Here is a 19,370-nt window from a genome sequence, read left to right on the forward strand (position 1 = left end):
AGCTTCAAGTTTGTTTGTTTGTTTTTTTTGCAGTACGCGGGCCTCTCACTGTTGTGGCCTCTCCCGTTGCAGAGCACAGGCTCCAGACGCACAGGCTCCAGACGTGCAGGCTCAGCGGCCATGGATCATGGGCCCAGCCGCTCTGCGGCATGTGGGATCTTCCCGGACCGGGGCACGAACCCATGTCCCCTGCATCGGCAGGCGGACTCTCAACCACTGCGCCACCAGGGAAGCCCGAAGCTTCAAGTTTTGGTAATTCTGATCTCACTTTGTTTAATAAATTTCTGCTGAGTGCCATCTACGTGCCATGTCCTGTTCTAGGTGCTTCAATAGATCATCTTGTTTAACTCGCCTGACTACCCTCTACCCCAGGCACTGCCAGTCACTGGGAGATGAGGAGGGCGAGGCTCACAGAATGTCAGAGCTGAACCGCCAGTTCAGGCCTATGCTCCCATCACTAGTCCATGAGGCAGCACTGAGCCCTGTCCCCGCCGGGCACAAAGCCAGAGGGACCATCAGGGCTCTGGAAGACGACAGTACCATGTGCTCGGGACGTGGAATACACAATACAGGAGTGAACTCGCATTAGCCAAGGTGGGGAGTTTACTCTAGGGCTTAGAAATTAAAAAGCAAAAACCCAACTATATCAAAACATCTTTTTTTTTTTTTTTTTGCGGTACGCGGGCCTCTCACCCCTGTGGCCTATCCCGCCGCGGAGCACAGGCTCCGGACGTGCAGGCCCAGTGGCCATAGCTCACGGGCCCAGCCGCTCCGCGGCACGAGGGACCCTCCTGGACCGGGGCACGAACCCGCGTCCCCTGCATCGGCAGGCGGACTCTCAAACCACTGCGCCACCAGGGAAGCCCCCAAAACATCTCTTAATTTAAAAGTGCAGAGATAAAGAAATCATTTAAGATTTAAAGAGAGTGTGGACAAACCCCCTGCAACAGGACGCGACCCCACCTGCCCACTCAAATTGCCCCACACAGTAGCGGAATTCCTCTTCCCCCGTGTGCTTGCCGTAGCACTTGCCAAAGCTGACCAATCCTTGCTCTTAAAATCTCTACCCTCTTCCACACACTGTCCTTTCTGAATTTTCTGGTCACTTCTCTTGTCTCTCCCTATTCCACAAATCTGGCCATTTTATGGAACCTGTCCTCAGCCCTCCTCTAGCCCTACTCTCTCCCTCTACTCTCCCCTTGAGTAGTATCATCGTCTTTCTTGACTTCAACGGTCAACTCCATGTAGATGACGCTAAGTCTGCTTTTTTGGCTTTACTTTCTCTGCTAAGCACGGGGTCTTCTCTCCAGTTTCCCACCGGACAGTCCCGCTTGGCTGTTCTGCTGGCACCTTAAAGTTTTACACGAGGGCTAATTACATCATTTCCCTCCCTCCTCTCGCCAAATCAGTTCCCTTACGTAACCCTCTAATTTCTGACAATAACATTATCATTTTCTGAGCTACCCAGGGTCAAATCTCTGTTTAATTCACTCTCCTTTTCCCCACACTCTAGAGCCAAAGTGGAGGAGAGGGACTGCCAAGGGGTGGGAGGACCGACCTTCCTGAGAAACTTCCGCTCAGAAAAAGGAAGAATTGGACAGTGGAGCTGTACTGAGCAAGAAGGGTGAAAGATTAGGACTTGAAGGACCCTCTGGGCGGCAGGTTTGGAGGTCAGAGAAGAGAGACCAGGTGTAAGACGAAGGAAAGAAACCACGTTATCTGGGGGCGGTGGGGGGTGCCAGACAGTTCTAACTTCAAAAATGTTAAATCTGGGGCTTCCCTGGTGGGAAAAAAAAAAAAGTTAAATCTGAAGCAGGGAAAGAATATATTTCTCTAAGAATTGAACTCAAGATCAAGTGGGTCAGGCTGTAAAGAAGAAAAGGCTGGAAATACAAAGGAATCCATAAAAATAGGAACATTAGTTTAAATCAACCTGGGTTTAATAGTTACGTTGTATACCTACAAATTACCTAACTGTAAATGGGAGTACCTTGAGATTTTCTTCAATTACGGTAAAGCAGCTTTGTACATAGTGTCCCCAAGACACAAGAGGACAAATGAGACACCAGGGAAGTTGGGGCTTGTTTGTGACTGCGACGCATACAAAAGACTCTTCTCCAGTCCCCAGAAAGGGGGCACGATGGAAACTACAACAGACCTTCTGATGGAGGTGACTCCAGGAATTTTCCTCAGTTCCTGTATTATCCCTTTCCAATTGTTGGGCCTTATAAGCCAGAAATGAACCCTAACACCTCCTGATAATCCCCTATTTCGTCTGTGTCACCTCCTTAAGTGATGCAATTTAATGCTGGAATCTAGAGGGCCTAGCCTTTTATCTGGTCTGTATTTCTCTTTTTCCAGGTTTCAAGGAGCTCTCCCGAAAGCCTAACATTCTGGAATTTAGTGATCATGCACAGATTAACCTTCTTTACGCTAATGATTTTGCAGACAAACTCCCGTCTCCAGTTTTGCCAGACTGGGAATATTAATCCTTCCACTTAGTGGGAAGTGGTGCTGGTCCCTCTGAGCACCAACGATCATCCTCTCCTCAAAATGCTATTAAGCACCTGACAGGTAGAACTGAACTCGTGGAAGTACCAGAGTTTTGTCAAAGAATAGGGCATCAGAATACTATTATCTGGACATGCGGATCATCAAAAAGTAGGCCCCCTGGGCTTCCCTGATGGCGCAGTGGTTGAGAGTCCGCCTGCGATGCAGGGGACACAGGTTTGTGCCCCGGTCCGGAAAGATCCCACATGCCGCGGAGCGGCTGGGCATGTGAGCCATGGCCGCTGAGCCTGCGCATCCGGAGCCTGTGCTCCGCAACAAGACAGGCCATGACAGTGAGAGGCCCGCGCACCGCGATGAAGAGTGGCCCCTGCTTGCCACAACTAGAGAAAGCCCTCGCACAGAAACGACGACCCAACACAGCCAAATATAAATTAATTAATTAATTAATTAAAAAAGTAGGCCCCTACTGGCAGCTCTCTTGCCCTCCACTGCCTTACTAACCACCCAAAGCACGCCTGGCACAGAGCAGCCACCGCACAAACACTTGTGAAATCAATGTCTCTTGATGTCAGTGGTGCAGTAATAAACATATATGTACGTGTACACAAATACATATATGTAAGAAACAATGCAAAGGAAACTTTCAAAAATCTCAACACTTCAGTATCTTTTCCTCTGAGCATCACTGGCCCCTATGCTGTGGAGGAGCTTTTTTTCTTTCGTGCCCATTCCTTGATCTCGATGCTTTAGCTCCATTATAATCACTCTAAAATCTAATAACTGCAGCAACACCTCTTAATTGGGGCTGCTGTGTGTGAGATCTTAACCCTCCAATCCATCCGTACCACTGACACACTTTCCTCCTGCCACATTTCAGCTTTCCGGCCTTTATCAGTTTAACATCTTGCGCATGCCCACCTGTCTGCCACTCTGATCTCATCTCCTCCTCCCCTTGCACTGACCTCCAGCCGCTCTGTGTTACTCCAAGTCTGCACTCTGCAGCCTGGTATTCGAGGCCCATGACCATAGCCTCTGAATCTCACCTCCCATGCCTCCCCCACGGAACTCTCTGCTCTGGACAGACCTACCTTTTCAGCAGCCCCCAAACACACCGTATCCCTTTTCCTCGGTGACAGTTTCCCAAATCCTACACAACCTGCAGGACCCAGCTTCACACGCCTTCTACTCATTCAATGGCCTCCAACAGGGCTGCTTTAGGGAGACAGGACGACTCTAGCACTGGGTCGGATGGCAGAATGCACAAAGTTTAACAGCAGTTAAAGTCATAAAGGAGAGGAAGTCCTGCCCTTATCTTTTTGCCTTGCTGTGTTCTCTCTGGCTTACAGACATTATTCTATTAGTACAGCCGCAAGTCATTTATTTATTTTTTCAATTGAACAAAGTTGCTTTTAAAAAATGCCTTGAGCTAGAGTTACTGGTTCTGAAGGCTGGTGTAATTGAACAATTCGGCCCATGGTCAGATCTGTTGGGGTGAATGTGCACATGAGCGAGCTGGTAAAAAGCCAGTCAGTGCGACACATTCGCAAGAGTAGAGATTTTCATCTGTTCTTATAGTGAAGTCAAGTTGCTTACATTTTTATCATTTGGATGATACAAAACAGTTTTTCTTTGTTTTAATTAAACACAAGGGAATGTCCAGTTCAGGGGATTCTGCAAATGAAATACCCTAAAACAACATCTCCCTTCCCCCAAATTTGTAAACGTACATACACATAGTGACAGTGTACAGTTGACACAAATGGCTCTTGGTGACCACAGCAGGAGCACGTTCTCAGGTGGAGGCAATAATGGGCCCCTTTCTCCTGCTGGACTGGGATGTGGGCTGCTGACTGCGCTCCTGACAGAGGCCTGGGGCTGTGTAAGCCCCTCCCCCGCCAGATCCCAGGCAGGTTCAGAGGAAGGCTTTGGAGATGATGACAGTGCCCGGTGCGTGGTGGTGGGCAGCGAGGAGGGAGTTACTACAGTGCCCTTTCCCCCACACCCTAGAGGGACGCAAGGACCTCGGGACAAGAAAGGGGCATCTGACCCACTGAGTCAGTTTGCGTGTGAGGAGGCCGAAGCAAGGGAAGAGGGAAAGGAGAGGAGCGTAGGGAGAAGTGCACTGTACATACTGGCATACCAGAGGTCCTAGCTCTGGATTTGATGTATTTTGGGTCACAATAATACTCAATTCTCCTTTATACCAACTGATTTAATTATATATTTTTGTTCTATACAAATACATTTATATATTTGTTTTTATTTTTAAATTTATAAATTATGTATAAATATATAAATGCATATACATATATCCAGTCAGCACTCCTATCTGTAGGTTCCGCATCTACAGATTCAACTAACCACGGACGGTGTACTGTATCTGTGGATACAGAGGACCGAGTATGGGACCTGAGCATCTGTGGACTTTAGTATCTGGGGCAGGTCCCCCATGGATGCTGAGGGACAACTATGTATATATGAAAGAGCTTTTTAAAACAAGACAAGAATTCCAAAAGCTTTTACATAAAAATTAAAAGCAGACTATCTCAATGGAAGAATGGTTGAGAATTTGAGGTACATCTTCATCACAGAATATTATGCTGCCAATAAAAAGAATAAGCCTATTGAGTTTTTTTTACTGTGTATTGTTAAAATAGAAAAGAGATGTGCACAGAATATCCCATTTTTGAAAACCTATGAGTGGGGTTCCCCTGGTGGCACTGTGGTTAAGAATCTGCCTGCCGATGCAGGTGACATGGGTTTGAGCCCTGGTCTGGTAAGATCCCACATGCTGCGGAGCAACTAAGCCCGTGCACCACAACTACTGAGCCTGCGCTCTAGAGCCCGCGAGCCACAACTACTGAGCCCACGTGCCACAACTACTGAAGCCCACGTACCTAGATCATGTGATCCGCAACAAGAGAAACCACCTCAATGAGAAGCCCGCGCACCTCAATGAAGAGTAGCCCCTGCTCACCGCAACTAGGGAAAGCCCGCACACAGCAATGAAGACCCAACGCAGCCAAAAACAAATAAATAAAAATAAATTTATATAAAAAAAGAGAAAACCTATGAGTGTATTAAAAGGTGCTGAGCACATCTGTGTGAACAATATTGGCTAACAGGGAGAACCAGGAGGAGAAACAAGGAGGAAAAGAGGGTGACAGGAAACAAGCAAAAACAACCCTTAGAAAGAGGAAGTTCATGATAAAAAGCAAGAATTATATAAAATTATACATATGTAAGTGTATATAATATATATGCATGTAAAATGCATGGAAGAATGGTTACTAAAATGTTGGAGGTAGATTATCTAAGGGTGAAAATAATTCAGGTGATTTTTACACTCTTCCTCATACTTCTTTTTTGCATTTTAACAAGAAACATAATAATTATATAACCCAAATAACTATTTTCATTGAGGGAAAAATTTAAATAACTCCATAACACTGTCCGCATGAAAATAATGTTTCTGAAGTCTCCCTAGCCAAAAGGTGGCACATCCAGTAGCATTTTGAATCACTCAGAACTAAAGGAGGTTTTCACAGTCTTTTCTGAAATGGAGACAGACCACAAAGTCCAAAATTAATAATTATCATATACACTTTAAGCATCTTTAAGGCAGGGCCTAAATCTAATTTTTAGCACACTTTCCCCAAGGCTTCGAGCACGCAGTCCTAGATCAAGCCCCATTAACTGACAAGCACATTTCAAATCTCATCAATTATTACACCAAAGATGCTATTATCTGATATACAAATGCTATTAAAGAGTAAAATCTCTTCTAAAGAAGAATACGAGACCTGAAGCAGCTCCAATGAAAATAATTCAACTATGAAATTTAATCTGCCGCAAAAGAAGTAATGAAACTCTAACACATAACACATTTTTTCTTCCTGCCCTGGTCACACTAAATGTATCTGGCTTTGCTACCGCCGTCTACACATGCCCTCAACAACTGTCCACTCAGTGTCATTAAATTCTGTTTTCTTTATTGTAGATACAATATTTATGATATAAGCTACCAATCTTCATGAACAATCTCCAAGCTAGACCTGTCTTAAACTCTGAAAGTTAACACTCTGCCTATTAAAATTCTGATTATAACATGCAATTGTTTTGAAGAGGTGCTAATTTTTCATTCTTCCAGTCTTGCTTTCTCCGCAGGGTAGTGGAAATAGATGTCTACATGCTGGAGACCTGCTCCGTGAAAAGCCATGGAATAGCCTTTCCAGAGGAAATGGGCACACACGGGGCAGAGGTGTGGCTAGGGCTGCCACCCTGATCCCCGAGGCTGGGCACCCTCACCTGGCTACAGATAACAGCCCAACTGTTTCCCGATACACCCACTGGCAGGTAAGTGGTATTAGACAACATGAAGACTAACTTTACACGTCTAACTCTTTCAAGTAAAATACTTACTTGGACTAACAAGTGGCCTGAATTAGGCAAACATGTACCAGACTTCTTGGTGTTCTCGTTTATTTGTGTCATCAAATTCATCAATATTTCTACAGCACCTTTGCCAATCATTTCATGAAGAAATCCTGGATTTCCAGAAATGAATTTGATCACCCCCATGCAGTATAAGAAAGCCTCGGTGTTAGCTTGCAGCTCTTCACTTCTCAGGACCTCCAATAATGATTCTGTCAAAAAGATGAATTATTACAAATGGATGAGTAGAACAGCTGGAAAGAGAGATATTAAAGCACTTGTATGTGAACATCAAATACGATTTGTAAAATGTTAGCCAGAACCTACATTCAAATGCTTGTGAAGAGTTGCTCACATGGCATAAACAGGAAAGCTTACTTTTAGCTAAGACATATCTCTGTAACAGTAATGACAGCAAAAAGATGGGATTATTATATGTAAATAAGAAAATGTTCTTTTAACTGAGTGCCATTCCTTGCCTTTTTTTTTTTTTTTTTTTTCCTTTTAGGTAGGGGGCCAGTTTTTTTTTTCTCCCGTTTCTGAGCACAGGCTCCGGACGCGCAGGCTCAGCGGCCATGGCTCACGGGCCCAGCCGCTCCGCGGCATGTGGGATCCTCCTGGACCGGGGCACGAACCCATGTCCCCTGCATTAGCAGGCGGACTCTCAACCACTGCACCACCAGAGAAGCCCACCATTCCTTGCCTCTTATTAATATTTGCCAAACTTTATTTTTGGTTACAAACAGTTTGAGTTATTATAGAATAACTAATAATCAAAGCAATTTAAGAGTTAAATTACAACAAACCTTTAAGAATATACTGGTTGCTGTATGAATGGAAAGTTAATCAAGATAGGAACTTTTAAAAGTATCTCAACAGTAGAAAGGGGTGCTTCGAATATAACATCCACCCTTTCCCAAGACAACTTAAAGAACATCCATCCAAATAACATACAAGTACTAGGTTTTACGATTAATCCAGGCAGCTCTGATAAAGTTAAACATGCCTATCTCACATTAATTTTTATTAATGTCAATGTGATCATCTGTCAGAACCTTTCTTTGTTTTTAGTCTCTTACTCTCAATGAGCTGATTCAGTGTTAGAAATTTCTTTCAGTACTGGCTTTGTCCCTGTCTGCTGGGATTAAAAAAAAAAAAAAAAAAGAAAGAAGAAGACCATTTATCCTATGTTGAAAAAGAGGACTTAAAGCCTTTTCCATGTTGCTGCCTTCTCTTAGATCAACAATACTAATTCATAAAAGATTTCTGTTTAGGTAACTATTTAAGCATCTTAATTATTTAAGGGTATATAAAGAATTACACATTATTAGCTAGATAATTAGAATGTATTAAAATTCCTCTACCTACATATTTGAAACACATCTGACACACTGTGATGTCAATTTTATACAACAGTTATAGATGTTTTCCCAGTTCTAATCATTCCTACTATATCAAAAGATCAAACATTTCAATTATGTCAAACACTATTAAATGTATTTTTTCTAGTAGTAAAACCAAGACCAGGAAATGAATTTTTAAATAGGAACCACTTTATAAATTATATATTATTACTACAGGCATTTTAAAAAAAATAGCAGGCTATCCTCCTAGGTTCCAAAGGATACATTAAGTGAAACATGGAAAACATAAAGGACAGAGAAAAAAACAGGCATCACCTAACTTCTGCATATTATGAGAAAATAAAATATTCCAGTTATCATTAATTATAACTTTGCTCTCCAAACTTTTCATTCATACTCAAGTACAACATTTGCCCAATGGTAGTGCTGAATAATACTCACCCAGAATGCCATCATTTTGAATCAGAGAATCATTCTTCTCACTCCTGCTAATTTTAAATATAAGCTTGCAGACATTAAGAAGATTCTTTCCACTCACTTTAAGCTGCAGAGAAAGAAATCACATTTCCACTGCAGGGAAATAAAGATATGCCATAATTTTTAAACATAAACATCTAATTTAAAAAGTGCGGCAAGAGAATTTTTAAAACATAAATAAAAGTTCTAAGGAAGTCAACTTTCAAAAGTTTTGGCCTCATATTTGCCAACTATGGTATCTAATTAACTCACTTATAGTAAACAATGTAAGTGATATTTAGAGTAAGCACCTTTTAATGATCAGCCTTTATTTCTTACTTCATAAAGTCTCATGCTTATATGTGAAATTATTATTTTTCAAAGAATATATGAGGAAAAAGGGGGGCTGATGTTGATAAATTTAAGTAAATGGAGTAATTGCCTTCCACAAAAGTAAAGGAAGATGGATACTAAAATTTCAGATTAAACTAACCTAGAAAAGAATACATCATGGAGGTGAAGGAAAGAAAAGAAAGGGGGAAAGTACAATTATATTTATCATTTGTATAAAATAAAATGAAAAAGTAATATTCTTTGATTAGATAATACATATGTATTTATTACAATATTTAAGCCTATTTCTGGAATGCTTTGAGAAAATCGCAAGTAACGTTCAAAGGTTAAAATTACCTTCTAAATCACAGAAAAATATTCAAGTAAATTAAGCAATAAGGAAGTATACTCTTTAAAAGAAAAACACAGTATAGGAGGACTGAATCAAATGGTCTAAATTAGCTGCATATTTATGTAAAGTAGTAAAAATTAAAATAAAAAATCCTAAATACCCAACATTTAAGAATAATTTAATAAATTGTGGAACATCAATACTATTCATATTAAGCAGTCACAAAAGTGTAACAGTGAACACCATGCATAAAAAGACATAACCTACTGTAAGATGGAAATACCATGTGCCCTCATTGCAAGAGTGTAGAATCTATTTGTAGGAATGAGGTCATCTGAACAAATAAATATATCTCTGTGAAAAGGATGGCATATAGGTCATTATTTTATAATTAAAAAGTATCCTTAAAAAAAAAGGGTCTTCCCTGGTGGCACAGTGGTTAAGAATAAGCCTGCCAATGCAGGGGACACGGATTCGAGTACTAGTCTGGGACGATCCCACGTGCCGCGGAGCAACTAAGCCCGTGCGTCATAACTACTGAGCCTGCACTCTAGAGCCACAACTACTGAGCCCACGTGCCTAGAGCCCGTGCTCCACAACAAGAGAAGCCACCGCAGTGAGAAGCCCGCGCACCACAATGAAGAGTAGCTCCTGCTCGCCGCAAGTAGAGAAAGCCCGTGTGCCGCACCAAAGACCCAACACAGCCAAAAATAATTAATCTAAAAAAAATTCCTTTAGAAAAAAAGTATCCTTAAAATTATCTTCAATATTGTTTACTTATTTTTTAAATTTTATTTATTTAGGGCCACAACTACTGAAGCCCGCATGCCTAGAGACCATGCGCTGCTACAAGAGCGCTGGCTCAGTAGTTGTGGTGCACGGGCTTAGTTGTTCCGCGGCATGTGGCATCTTCCCAGACCAGGGATCAAACCCGTGTCCCCTGCATTGGCAGGCGGATTCCCAACCACTGAGCCACCAGGGAAGCCCTCAATATTGTTTATTAATGAGTTTTCAGCTAGTAAAAAAAAAAAAAAAAAGATAATGGAATTTGTCTGACATATTTTTAAAAGATTCATTCTATATTTGATCCACAAATATTATTGAGCTCCTATTGTGTACCAGGCACTGTGCTGTTTGCTGTAGGAAATACCAAGGTGAACGTGGTCAGCCCCGAGCTGGAGAGAAAGGGGGAGGTGAGTATTATTCACGGAGCAGCTTCTGTCTGCCCCTCTGCTCTGGCGCTTTTCATGACATCTCAGAGCAAACCCTGCAAATTAGCTGTAGTCATTCCCATTTTGCAACTGAAGAGTCTGCTCCTCAGACAGGCCATGTCATCTCATCTCAGCATCACCTGGGTGTGTATTAGAAATGCAGAATCTCAGGCCCCACCAGCCGTACTGAACCAGAAACTGCATTTTACAACTTTGCCAGGGGATCGTGTGTACATTCAAGTCTGAGAAGCTCTGCTACGGAAGGCTCAGAAACTGTCACACGTGGCAGAATGGAAATTCTTTCTGTTCTCAGGATGAAAAAAGGAAATGGAAACTTAAAAAAAATGTTTTCAATGTTTAGGTATTTTTAAAATGTTGTTTAAAAACCTAGGGAAAAAAAGCTGACTAGAGAGAAAAAAAATCTGCATCAATGGAAATATATATTGCCCTTTATATCTGGGAATATATTTTAATCTGTTGGCAATCTTCCACTACATTATGAGCCTTTGAGGTCAAAACCATGATTTGTTACTCTTTCTACATGTGGAACATAGCATCTGCTATGTACTTAGTGAAACTTGCTGAATAAATGAATGAATACAACTAACCTCACTCCCCACTCCAAGTCTTATATTTTTAGTGAAAAGTGGGAAAGAAAGCAACAACAACAACAACAAAAGAAACCTGGTATCAGAGTTTTCATTAAAAAAAACCCCAACAAACCCCACCATTTCCAGGCCTGCTATAAGGTCAGTTTACATTCAGAGCAAATTCCTATACCTTCTCTTTTGGTAACTGTAAAATTATGACTTTGAGACCAAAAAAGACAATAAAACATTAAATTATATGCAAGGAATACAGACTACCCTGTATAAAACAGCACTTGCCCCAACACAGGCCATTCCCTTTACTCTGCTTTATTTTTTTCCCACAGTGCTCATCAGCCCCTTTAGCACTTGAAGTGTTTACTCTCTGTCTCTCCTGCTACATGGCCAGCCTGCAGGGCAGGGGTTATTTTATTCACTTTCATTCCCTGGCACAAAGTAGGTTCTTGCAGTGGGGTAGTTCACCTTTATGTTAAACATAGGAGTTTATTTTATTTAAAGCCAATTTGGAAAATTAAAGAAAAGGGAAGTTTAAAAATCACTCATAACACTGCCACTATATATAGCCACTGTTGACATACTGCTATTTCTTTTCTGTTTTTCCCCCTGTATAGGATGTTAGATTGTCCTCCCTTCCTGAATGTAGTTGCTTTCACACTGTATATATGTTTGTACTCTAAAAAAATCTTAAAATAGGCAGATATATTTTTGTAAGATTTTTTTGATACAAAGGTTAAAATGAAAATGGCTATCTGGCAAACCCCACTTAACCAAAGAATGCAAGAAATCAGAACTAACATTAAACTCACTGGATTTTTTTTTTAACTATAAATAATTTTAAATGTCTGAATTATAATATTAAACTGGTAGATAAAATCTTAGCAGAAGTTATTTAAAAAAATTTTACTCCTATTATCTTCAGTTTTTTGTCAAATTTTTTTTTCTTCAACAGCTTTTTATGATGTCCTTTAAAAAAATTTACATAGAACCCCATTACCAAGGTCTAAGGGAAGCGATGTCTTGCCTGGAGCATTATAGAAGATTCACGTGGCAAATGGGAAGTGGGACTTGTTGGTCGATCCTGGCCGCCATCTACACTCGATCAAAAAGGACAGCCCACCCACCTCCGCACTCTGGACTGTAGCCTAGCGGTCTTGCCCAATTCAGCCAGGCGGTCAGTGTCATGGAAAGGGCTTCATCTAAACGTACGTTTCGTTCAGAATGTGTTCACTGCCTGGCAGATCGCAGCCTTTTGCCCTAAAATATTTAAATTGTGCCATGTATATAATTAATTTGAATGGCGCCTTTAATAACCAAGATGACATTTTCTCTGCAGAGCATTAACAAATTCATGGCATTTTCCTTCTTCCTTTCTCTCTCTCTTTTATTTATTTACTTACTTGGTACAGAGCACAATGCCTAGGATGAAAAACAAAGGCAGTCCCTGGGCAGCTGGTTGCTTGGGTCCAGCCCAGGGCAGCTACACCAGTAGAGCCCTCCAGCCTCACACTGGGGTCTCCTGGGCCAGGAGGTGCCCCAAATCCAGGGCTGGAGAAGGAACTGGGCAAGCGTGCAGTTATCTTTTCATCTCTACTTATAACTTCTGACTTTAAATCCTCCCTGTGGTTTATGGTCTTTCTGTTTCATTAAAACTGATCCATTTTCATCAATGAGAGGGGATTAAACTACTACTGAAATCGTTATTTCAAGGAAATGTTGCTTTCTGCATCACATCACAGTTTTTACAAAGAGGGTGAATAGTTTAGGGTGGCAGTTAAATAAGAACGTACTTCTCCAAAACACTGCATGCAATGTGTAGTCAGAATATTCTGCTCTTTGAAACACTTCAAAGTAAGAAATAGTGGGCACCCTTACTAAACTATTAGTAAGTATGCCAACACTTACCTTCACTGTGTACTTTAAGATTTTAAATTACATGAATTATGGGTGTTAATAGCTTTTACTTTTATGAAACCAGGTAAACAAAGCTTCATTCATTTGTTTTAGCGGCTCTCTTAGAACGGTCTCTAATAATTGTGTCTTATCTTTTGGTTCCAACTGTTTATGGCTGTGACAACAAAGGGCTGCCCTCAAACAATGATATCATTTTGCTTGAGACAGAGCTTCTACATACTTTTATTAAAGGTGTCTGGCCTTTTCTTCTAACACCTCACAGGAGCCTTCTATGACCACCAAGCAGCTGGTCCTGTTTCACGCGGCCTCATAAAGCACCTGGCCACTATGACCGCAGCCCAAGTTATCTGAAGTTATTTATTAAATCACGTGATAGAACCAAGCACCCAGCAGAAACCACAGTCTGCTCTCCGATACTGATCTCCAGTCAGGTTACCTGAGCGACTGTTTTGACTGTGTTTGCCTGTTGTCACTTTTTTTTAAAAAACCTTGCCACAGTCCATGTGTAAGCGTTTATTTGAACATTTTATCTGTACTCAGCCTTAGTTCCTTAGATGGTACTTTCTGGTCAAAATTCTGGGATGTCAGTTTACCACCTTAATTTTTTTTCAAGATTCTAAACAAACACGTTGCATTTCTAATCTTCTTTGTAATATTTACAAATAAAGCATTAAACAGAACTTTTACGTGCTACAGTCTACGAGACCAGAGGAAGGAAAAACTTACTGCTAGAATAATTTTTGCAAGTTTAAGGCTCAGCATGTCTGAGCCAACATCAACAAGTTTATATAGGGTCTTCAGGAGAATACTTCTTCTCTTAAATTTACTTCCAAGCATGTTTCCTTCCTCTAAAGCGTGGTGAAGCTGTGTGCAAGCAGCACAAACCGTTTCAATGTTTTCTTCTGTCAGGGCAAAGAGAGCAAAGCAGAACTTACTCATTGAGGTCAAGTTTACAAGTGTGTCAAACACAGAAGGTGTAAGTAAAACCCCATAATTAGTTCCCCGGACATCTTCAAATTCCTGAACTATGTTTCTTTTTTTTCCCCGTTTCTTATCATTTCCAACTACCTGATTTTTTTTTTCCATTTTGTTGCTCCATCTCCTACCATGTTGACTTCTTTACTAATCAGTTAGCTTATCTAAAACACACAGCCTTTCAAAGAGTGTATTGAGAAGCGGAACTGCACTATCTCAGCTGCTCTCCTTTATTCCTGATGAGCTACCCACCAATGCTCTGCTCAGGGCCCCAGAAGCATTCCGCTCACGACTCTGCCGTCGACCCTCCGCCACACAGTTCCAAGGGCCCAGAATGTTCTCCTTACCCTCGTCCCTACTGATTTTGATCCTTCAAGGCTCTGTTTACTTTCTGGCTCCTCTAGAAAAGGTGTACCATGCAACATTCGACAAATACTGTTATTTTTCACATATATATGCATGTTGTGTTACGTGTCCAATGCCCTCAAACAGATGTCATGCTAAGTGAGTAGGAACCATGTCTGACACATCTTTGTACCGACAGTGCCTGGTGCAGTGAAAATACTGTACTGACAGCCTATACCACAGTTTAATGCAGATTCATTTTCTAATATGTCTGTTGATAAAAACGATGATCAACATTTTCCTATGAGACTAATGCTCATTATCTGAGAAAGGAAGGCGCAAGTGGAACAAAATCTCAAAATGTCACCACATCCACCATTATTTGGAGGTGCGTATTAGCAAAGAGGATAATAAAAAGAAGACTTTAGTTAGGAAACGGGAGACCTAGACCACTTCATTTTATAATTGGGATTCTGAGGAAAGCAATTTTTGCAAGTGGTAGCCCTACCAACAGGCATACAGGGAAGAAAAGTAGCACACAAACTAGAACAGGAGGGGAATACAAGGATCCAAGGTATAAGGCATTCAGTTGAAAAATATTATCTCTGATAGATTCCGTCACAAAATTTAAAAGTAGGAAACCAATCTTAAATAAATACCATAATGTGCTCTTGAAAGCCCGCATAGAGGAAGTGTGCGCCTGCAGAAGGAAATGACTCAGGCCATTTTTAGCTCTTTTCAACAATAACATCTAAGAAAAAATTTTAAACCTCAATAGCTAAGTAACCTTCCATGCCTTTCAGTTATGCGCTTAAATAAATGAATTGATGGGAAATGACTTAGACTAACTTTAAATAAAGGGAAAAACCTGAGCTCTACTGTAAGAAATGGTTTTGTTTTGTTGTTTTATTCTTCTGTTACTGGCAGTTTCTTCACAAAGCCCAAGTCCAGGCTGAGGGCTACTCTGTGGCAGTGGGTAGACGTCAAGGTATTTTTCTAATACTTCCCTCCGCAAACTCTTCAGCCTGGTGGGTTCTACTTAAGAGTAGCTGTTTTAGCTTAAAAGAAATTAAAAAGGAAGGCTCCCGGGTCAAATTTTAAACTGTTGATCAAATTACCTCTTTCTACCAGTTGGTCTGTTAGAACTGCCATGTAGCGTCAAAAGACAGCTTGAATCTAAGAGCCATCAAGATCCTCAAGGGGCTAAAGCTAGTGGGTGAAAGTTTGAGGAGTAACAGAAAGCAAGGGAGACTCAAAGTAACTTCTCCCCATAAGATACCTGTTCACTAGAAAGTGAAAAGCAGTGATTTTACAGTGGAAAAACCTGGCAGACACCACCTTCCCCAAGCGATCAAAGTCCACGTCACCAGTAAAGGACCAAATTAGCATCACGTGCCTCCGGATAGGACACACTGGGAAGGACACAGCCCCGCTCATGCTGCACACAGCCCCAAACACCTAACAAGCATCCAATGGTGAGAACAAACCAGACAAACCCGATTTGTGGGGCAGTCTATAAAATAATTGGCCTTTTCTCCTCAAATACATCAAGATCCTGAAAGAGACATGACAAACAACTGTATTTTCTTTCTATAAAGGAAATCATTAGGATAACGGGCAAAATCTGAATACGGTTTGTAACTTCCAGATACGTAACAGAATGCCCTTGTTTCTACAAATACATGCTGGAGTACTTAGGGATATGGGTATCATGATGGCTATTTGTTCTCAAACGGTTCAAAAAAGGGGAAAAGACAATGTGTGCGTGTGTTGGGGGGGTGTGTACAGAAAAAGAGAGCAAGAGGGAGAGAGGGGGGCAGGGAGAGAGAGAATGATAAAGCTTATGTGGTAAAATGTTAATATTTTGGGAATCTGGGGGAAGAGCATACAGGATTTCTTTGTACTATTCTTGCAACTTTTCTAAAAGTCTGAAATTAGGTCAAAATAAAAAGTCAAAGAAAGAAAGAAAGAAAGAAGGGAGGGAGGGAGGGAAGGAGGAAGGGAGGAAAGAAAGATCTCAAAGGGTCAAGTAACCTAGTCCTACCACCACCTGCTGTTCTTAAAGTTGTCTATGGAAGAGATGTCATCCTTCAGCATTTAATAATCCCCCAAGAAGGGAGATTCATCCACATTTCAAATCCCAAACTCCTGCTAAGTTTTCTCTGTTAGTGCCTGTGGTGACAGAGCCCTCAGAACGCTCTTAAAATCCTTCAAGCTGAAGACTTTCTCCGAGACAGGCCTTTGTGCTGCCCCTATCCTCCCCACTGTGCTCCTCCTGGTATGTTTTTTTCTTTAACCTTTGCCCAGATTGATTGCTCCTCCCATTAGTTTTTAGGCACATCTCCTAAAATAAAGGACCCAATGTTAATCAGGCTATCATGAGGGTGAAAATGATTGACCCTGGGGGAACAAAGTCATCATGGCCTTATTCTCAGGGTTTTGAGCCGCAGTAGACTCTGGTGATGTTCTAGCCTCGGCTATGCCTCACCTGGCAGGTGAGAGCACCTCTGCGCACAGAGATCAGGTGATTCCCAGCCATCTGCTTCGTTAGCAGCACCAGGACCCGAAACCCCATCCAGGGCTCCCACATTAACCAGCAACACTGCCAGGCACCATCAGAGAGCCCAGGAGGCGTGAGGTCATTTGAACCTTTAAGGAAGTAGGTCTTTTGCACAACTTCCCTGGTTCGTTGGTGGGAAGGACTCATTTACCCTGCTTCTCCTAGCGCTTCTTCTGGTGGCTACCATGCTGGTTCGCTCATCCAAGGAGCACTCATTCCACAGTTGTTAGTGAGGGCCTCATGTGTGCTGTGGGCCAGGCACTGGGCTCGGCCCTGGGCCAGGACTGCAGCTCCAGAGGAGCCCATTTCAACTTCAGAGGTGGAATCCCTGAGGAGCAGCAAGGGGGCAGAAGGTGGGATGCGGGGGGGAATTCCATAGGTCAAGCTTTCCATAGGTCACCTTGGCAGAGACCCATGGGCTCATGAGCCTTCCTTGCTGGGGCATTCCAGAGTGTAAGGGTTGGGCATATCCCAGACCACTTCCTGCTCTGAGTGGCCTCCCTGACATGCATGCTCAACCTTAGGAAAGAGGACATACAGTCCTCCCTCAGGATCCACAGGGGATTGGTTCTAGGACCCCTGCATATACCAAAATCCGTGGATGCTCAAGTCCCTTGTATAAAATGACATAGTGCAGTCGGCCCTCCATATCCGCGGGTTCTGCATCCTTGAATTCAAACCACCACGGATCAAAATTCCATTTGCAGTTGGTCGAATCTGTGGGTGTGGAACCTGTAGCCGTGGAGGGCCGACTGTATATGTTTGGATCTAGAAAACCACAGGCACACCTGCCAAGGATGCCAGTCTATGAGACTTAGTCAGGGTTTCAGAGGCCTGAAATGTTTTAATTTTTCCACCGTTTTTCATGAACTGCCACTCTACAGTGTTCAAACTGGCATTTCCTTGGGAAGAGGAGGTGATAATTTATATTCCAAAGGGAATTTCAGAAGTAGGTTCTTTTGCTGCATTTAAAGTATAATTTTACTCATTGAAAATTAAGTTTACATGTATTGATAACATCTAATACATACATTACTGGGTAAATAAAATAGATGACTTCATTTGTTTTTGAACATGTTCACAGAAATGATAGTCAAAGTGTGCTGAAAATATCAGGGCAATGAGGAACATATAAATAAGTGCAGATATTTTTAATGTAAAACAACTTTTTTCTTTTTTACCTTTTTCTAATTCACGCAAAATCGGTACGATCCTTGTATTCCAAAAGACTTCACCTACTTCTATTTCTGTATCTTTTTCTTGCAAGTCGAGTTTTGAGTCTGCAATAGAAACCCAGAAGAGGAGAAAGAGCCATGAAAAAGGAGTTATAACTGGAGCACCGCCATGAGACTGTGTTATCCATCCGTATAATTAACAAACTCTAAAATTACATTACGCTTTGCCCCCCAAGCCCAACTAATTCTAATTAGAACTACGTTTCTTCTAATCAAATCATCCCAAATTAAACTCAGATAAGATAATGTAAAGAAATCAGAACTTTAAACTCTGGGATACTGCATAAAGTCTTCAGCTTTGTAAATGTTGAAATTATTATCAGTGTGGCAAAGAGTTTGGAGTTGTTTTTTTGTTTGTTTGTTTACTTAGACATATCCCTCTGTAATATAAAATAAATAGAAAACTACTGATATGAAAAGAATAAGGATTTTGAAAATGTTTAATGAAAAATTTTCTGAAAGGGAGGCCTGCAGGGGCTATCCTTCCTATAGAAAATAAAATGTCCACGTTATTGTGAGGCCAGTGCTGTTCACGCCTGTGGCTCTGTGTGGGGCAGTGGGAAGCCCGAGCTCTGGGTGCTGGCAGATCTCATTTCAAATCCCAACTCCATTACTGATGCACTGGGTGACAGGGGTCTGGTTTCTTATCCTTTCTGAGCCTCATCAGCAAAACAGAGATTAAAATATTTGCCTTCAGGGTTATGAGAATTCAAAGACATGATATAGGCAAAGCTCTGAGCCCAGTGCCTAGCATCTAGTAACACTCAATCAATATGGATTTCACTTCCCTGATTAAAAAACCAACAAACAGATCATCACTGTCTGAAGCGTATCGGGCTGTATGATGTCACCACATCACCGAGAAGAGATGCTGCCTGAGGATGCAGGCTGTGGAAGAGTAATAGCTCCCACAGCTTGTGTACTTTAGATCTAGCCGGCCTGTATTTAATTTTTGTCACACTATGAGGAGGTCCCCAAACTGTCACTATTTTCCAGATGAAGAAAGTGGGGCTCAGGGTTATTAAGTGACCTGCCCAAGGTCATAGAGCTCCAGAGCCCTTGCACTTGACCTCTT

The 19,370-nt window shown here is 41.8% G+C and overlaps 1 protein-coding gene across 2 annotated transcripts in view; it reads right to left on the bottom strand.

Annotated features, from left to right (window-relative positions):
• ARMC2 (armadillo repeat containing 2) overlaps positions 1-19,370 on the bottom strand; it is a 107,036-nt gene that overhangs the window by 48,479 nt on the left and 39,187 nt on the right. For both annotated transcript variants that reach the window (XM_027089039.1, XM_027089050.1), the window contains 4 exons: positions 18,242-18,340; positions 13,907-14,082; positions 8,751-8,853; positions 6,934-7,157 (listed from right to left, as the gene is read on the bottom strand). In XM_027089039.1, the coding sequence (XP_026944840.1) occupies positions 6,934-7,157; positions 8,751-8,853; positions 13,907-14,082; positions 18,242-18,340 (602 nt within the window). The remainder of the gene's footprint in view (positions 1-6,933; positions 7,158-8,750; positions 8,854-13,906; positions 14,083-18,241; positions 18,341-19,370) is intronic.

Source organism: Aethalodelphis obliquidens, unplaced genomic scaffold (genome assembly GCF_003676395.1).
Source record: "Aethalodelphis obliquidens isolate GAN/ISIS:26980383/991018 unplaced genomic scaffold, ASM367639v1 scaffold3, whole genome shotgun sequence".
Classification (NCBI taxonomy): domain Eukaryota; kingdom Metazoa; phylum Chordata; class Mammalia; order Artiodactyla; family Delphinidae; genus Aethalodelphis; species Aethalodelphis obliquidens.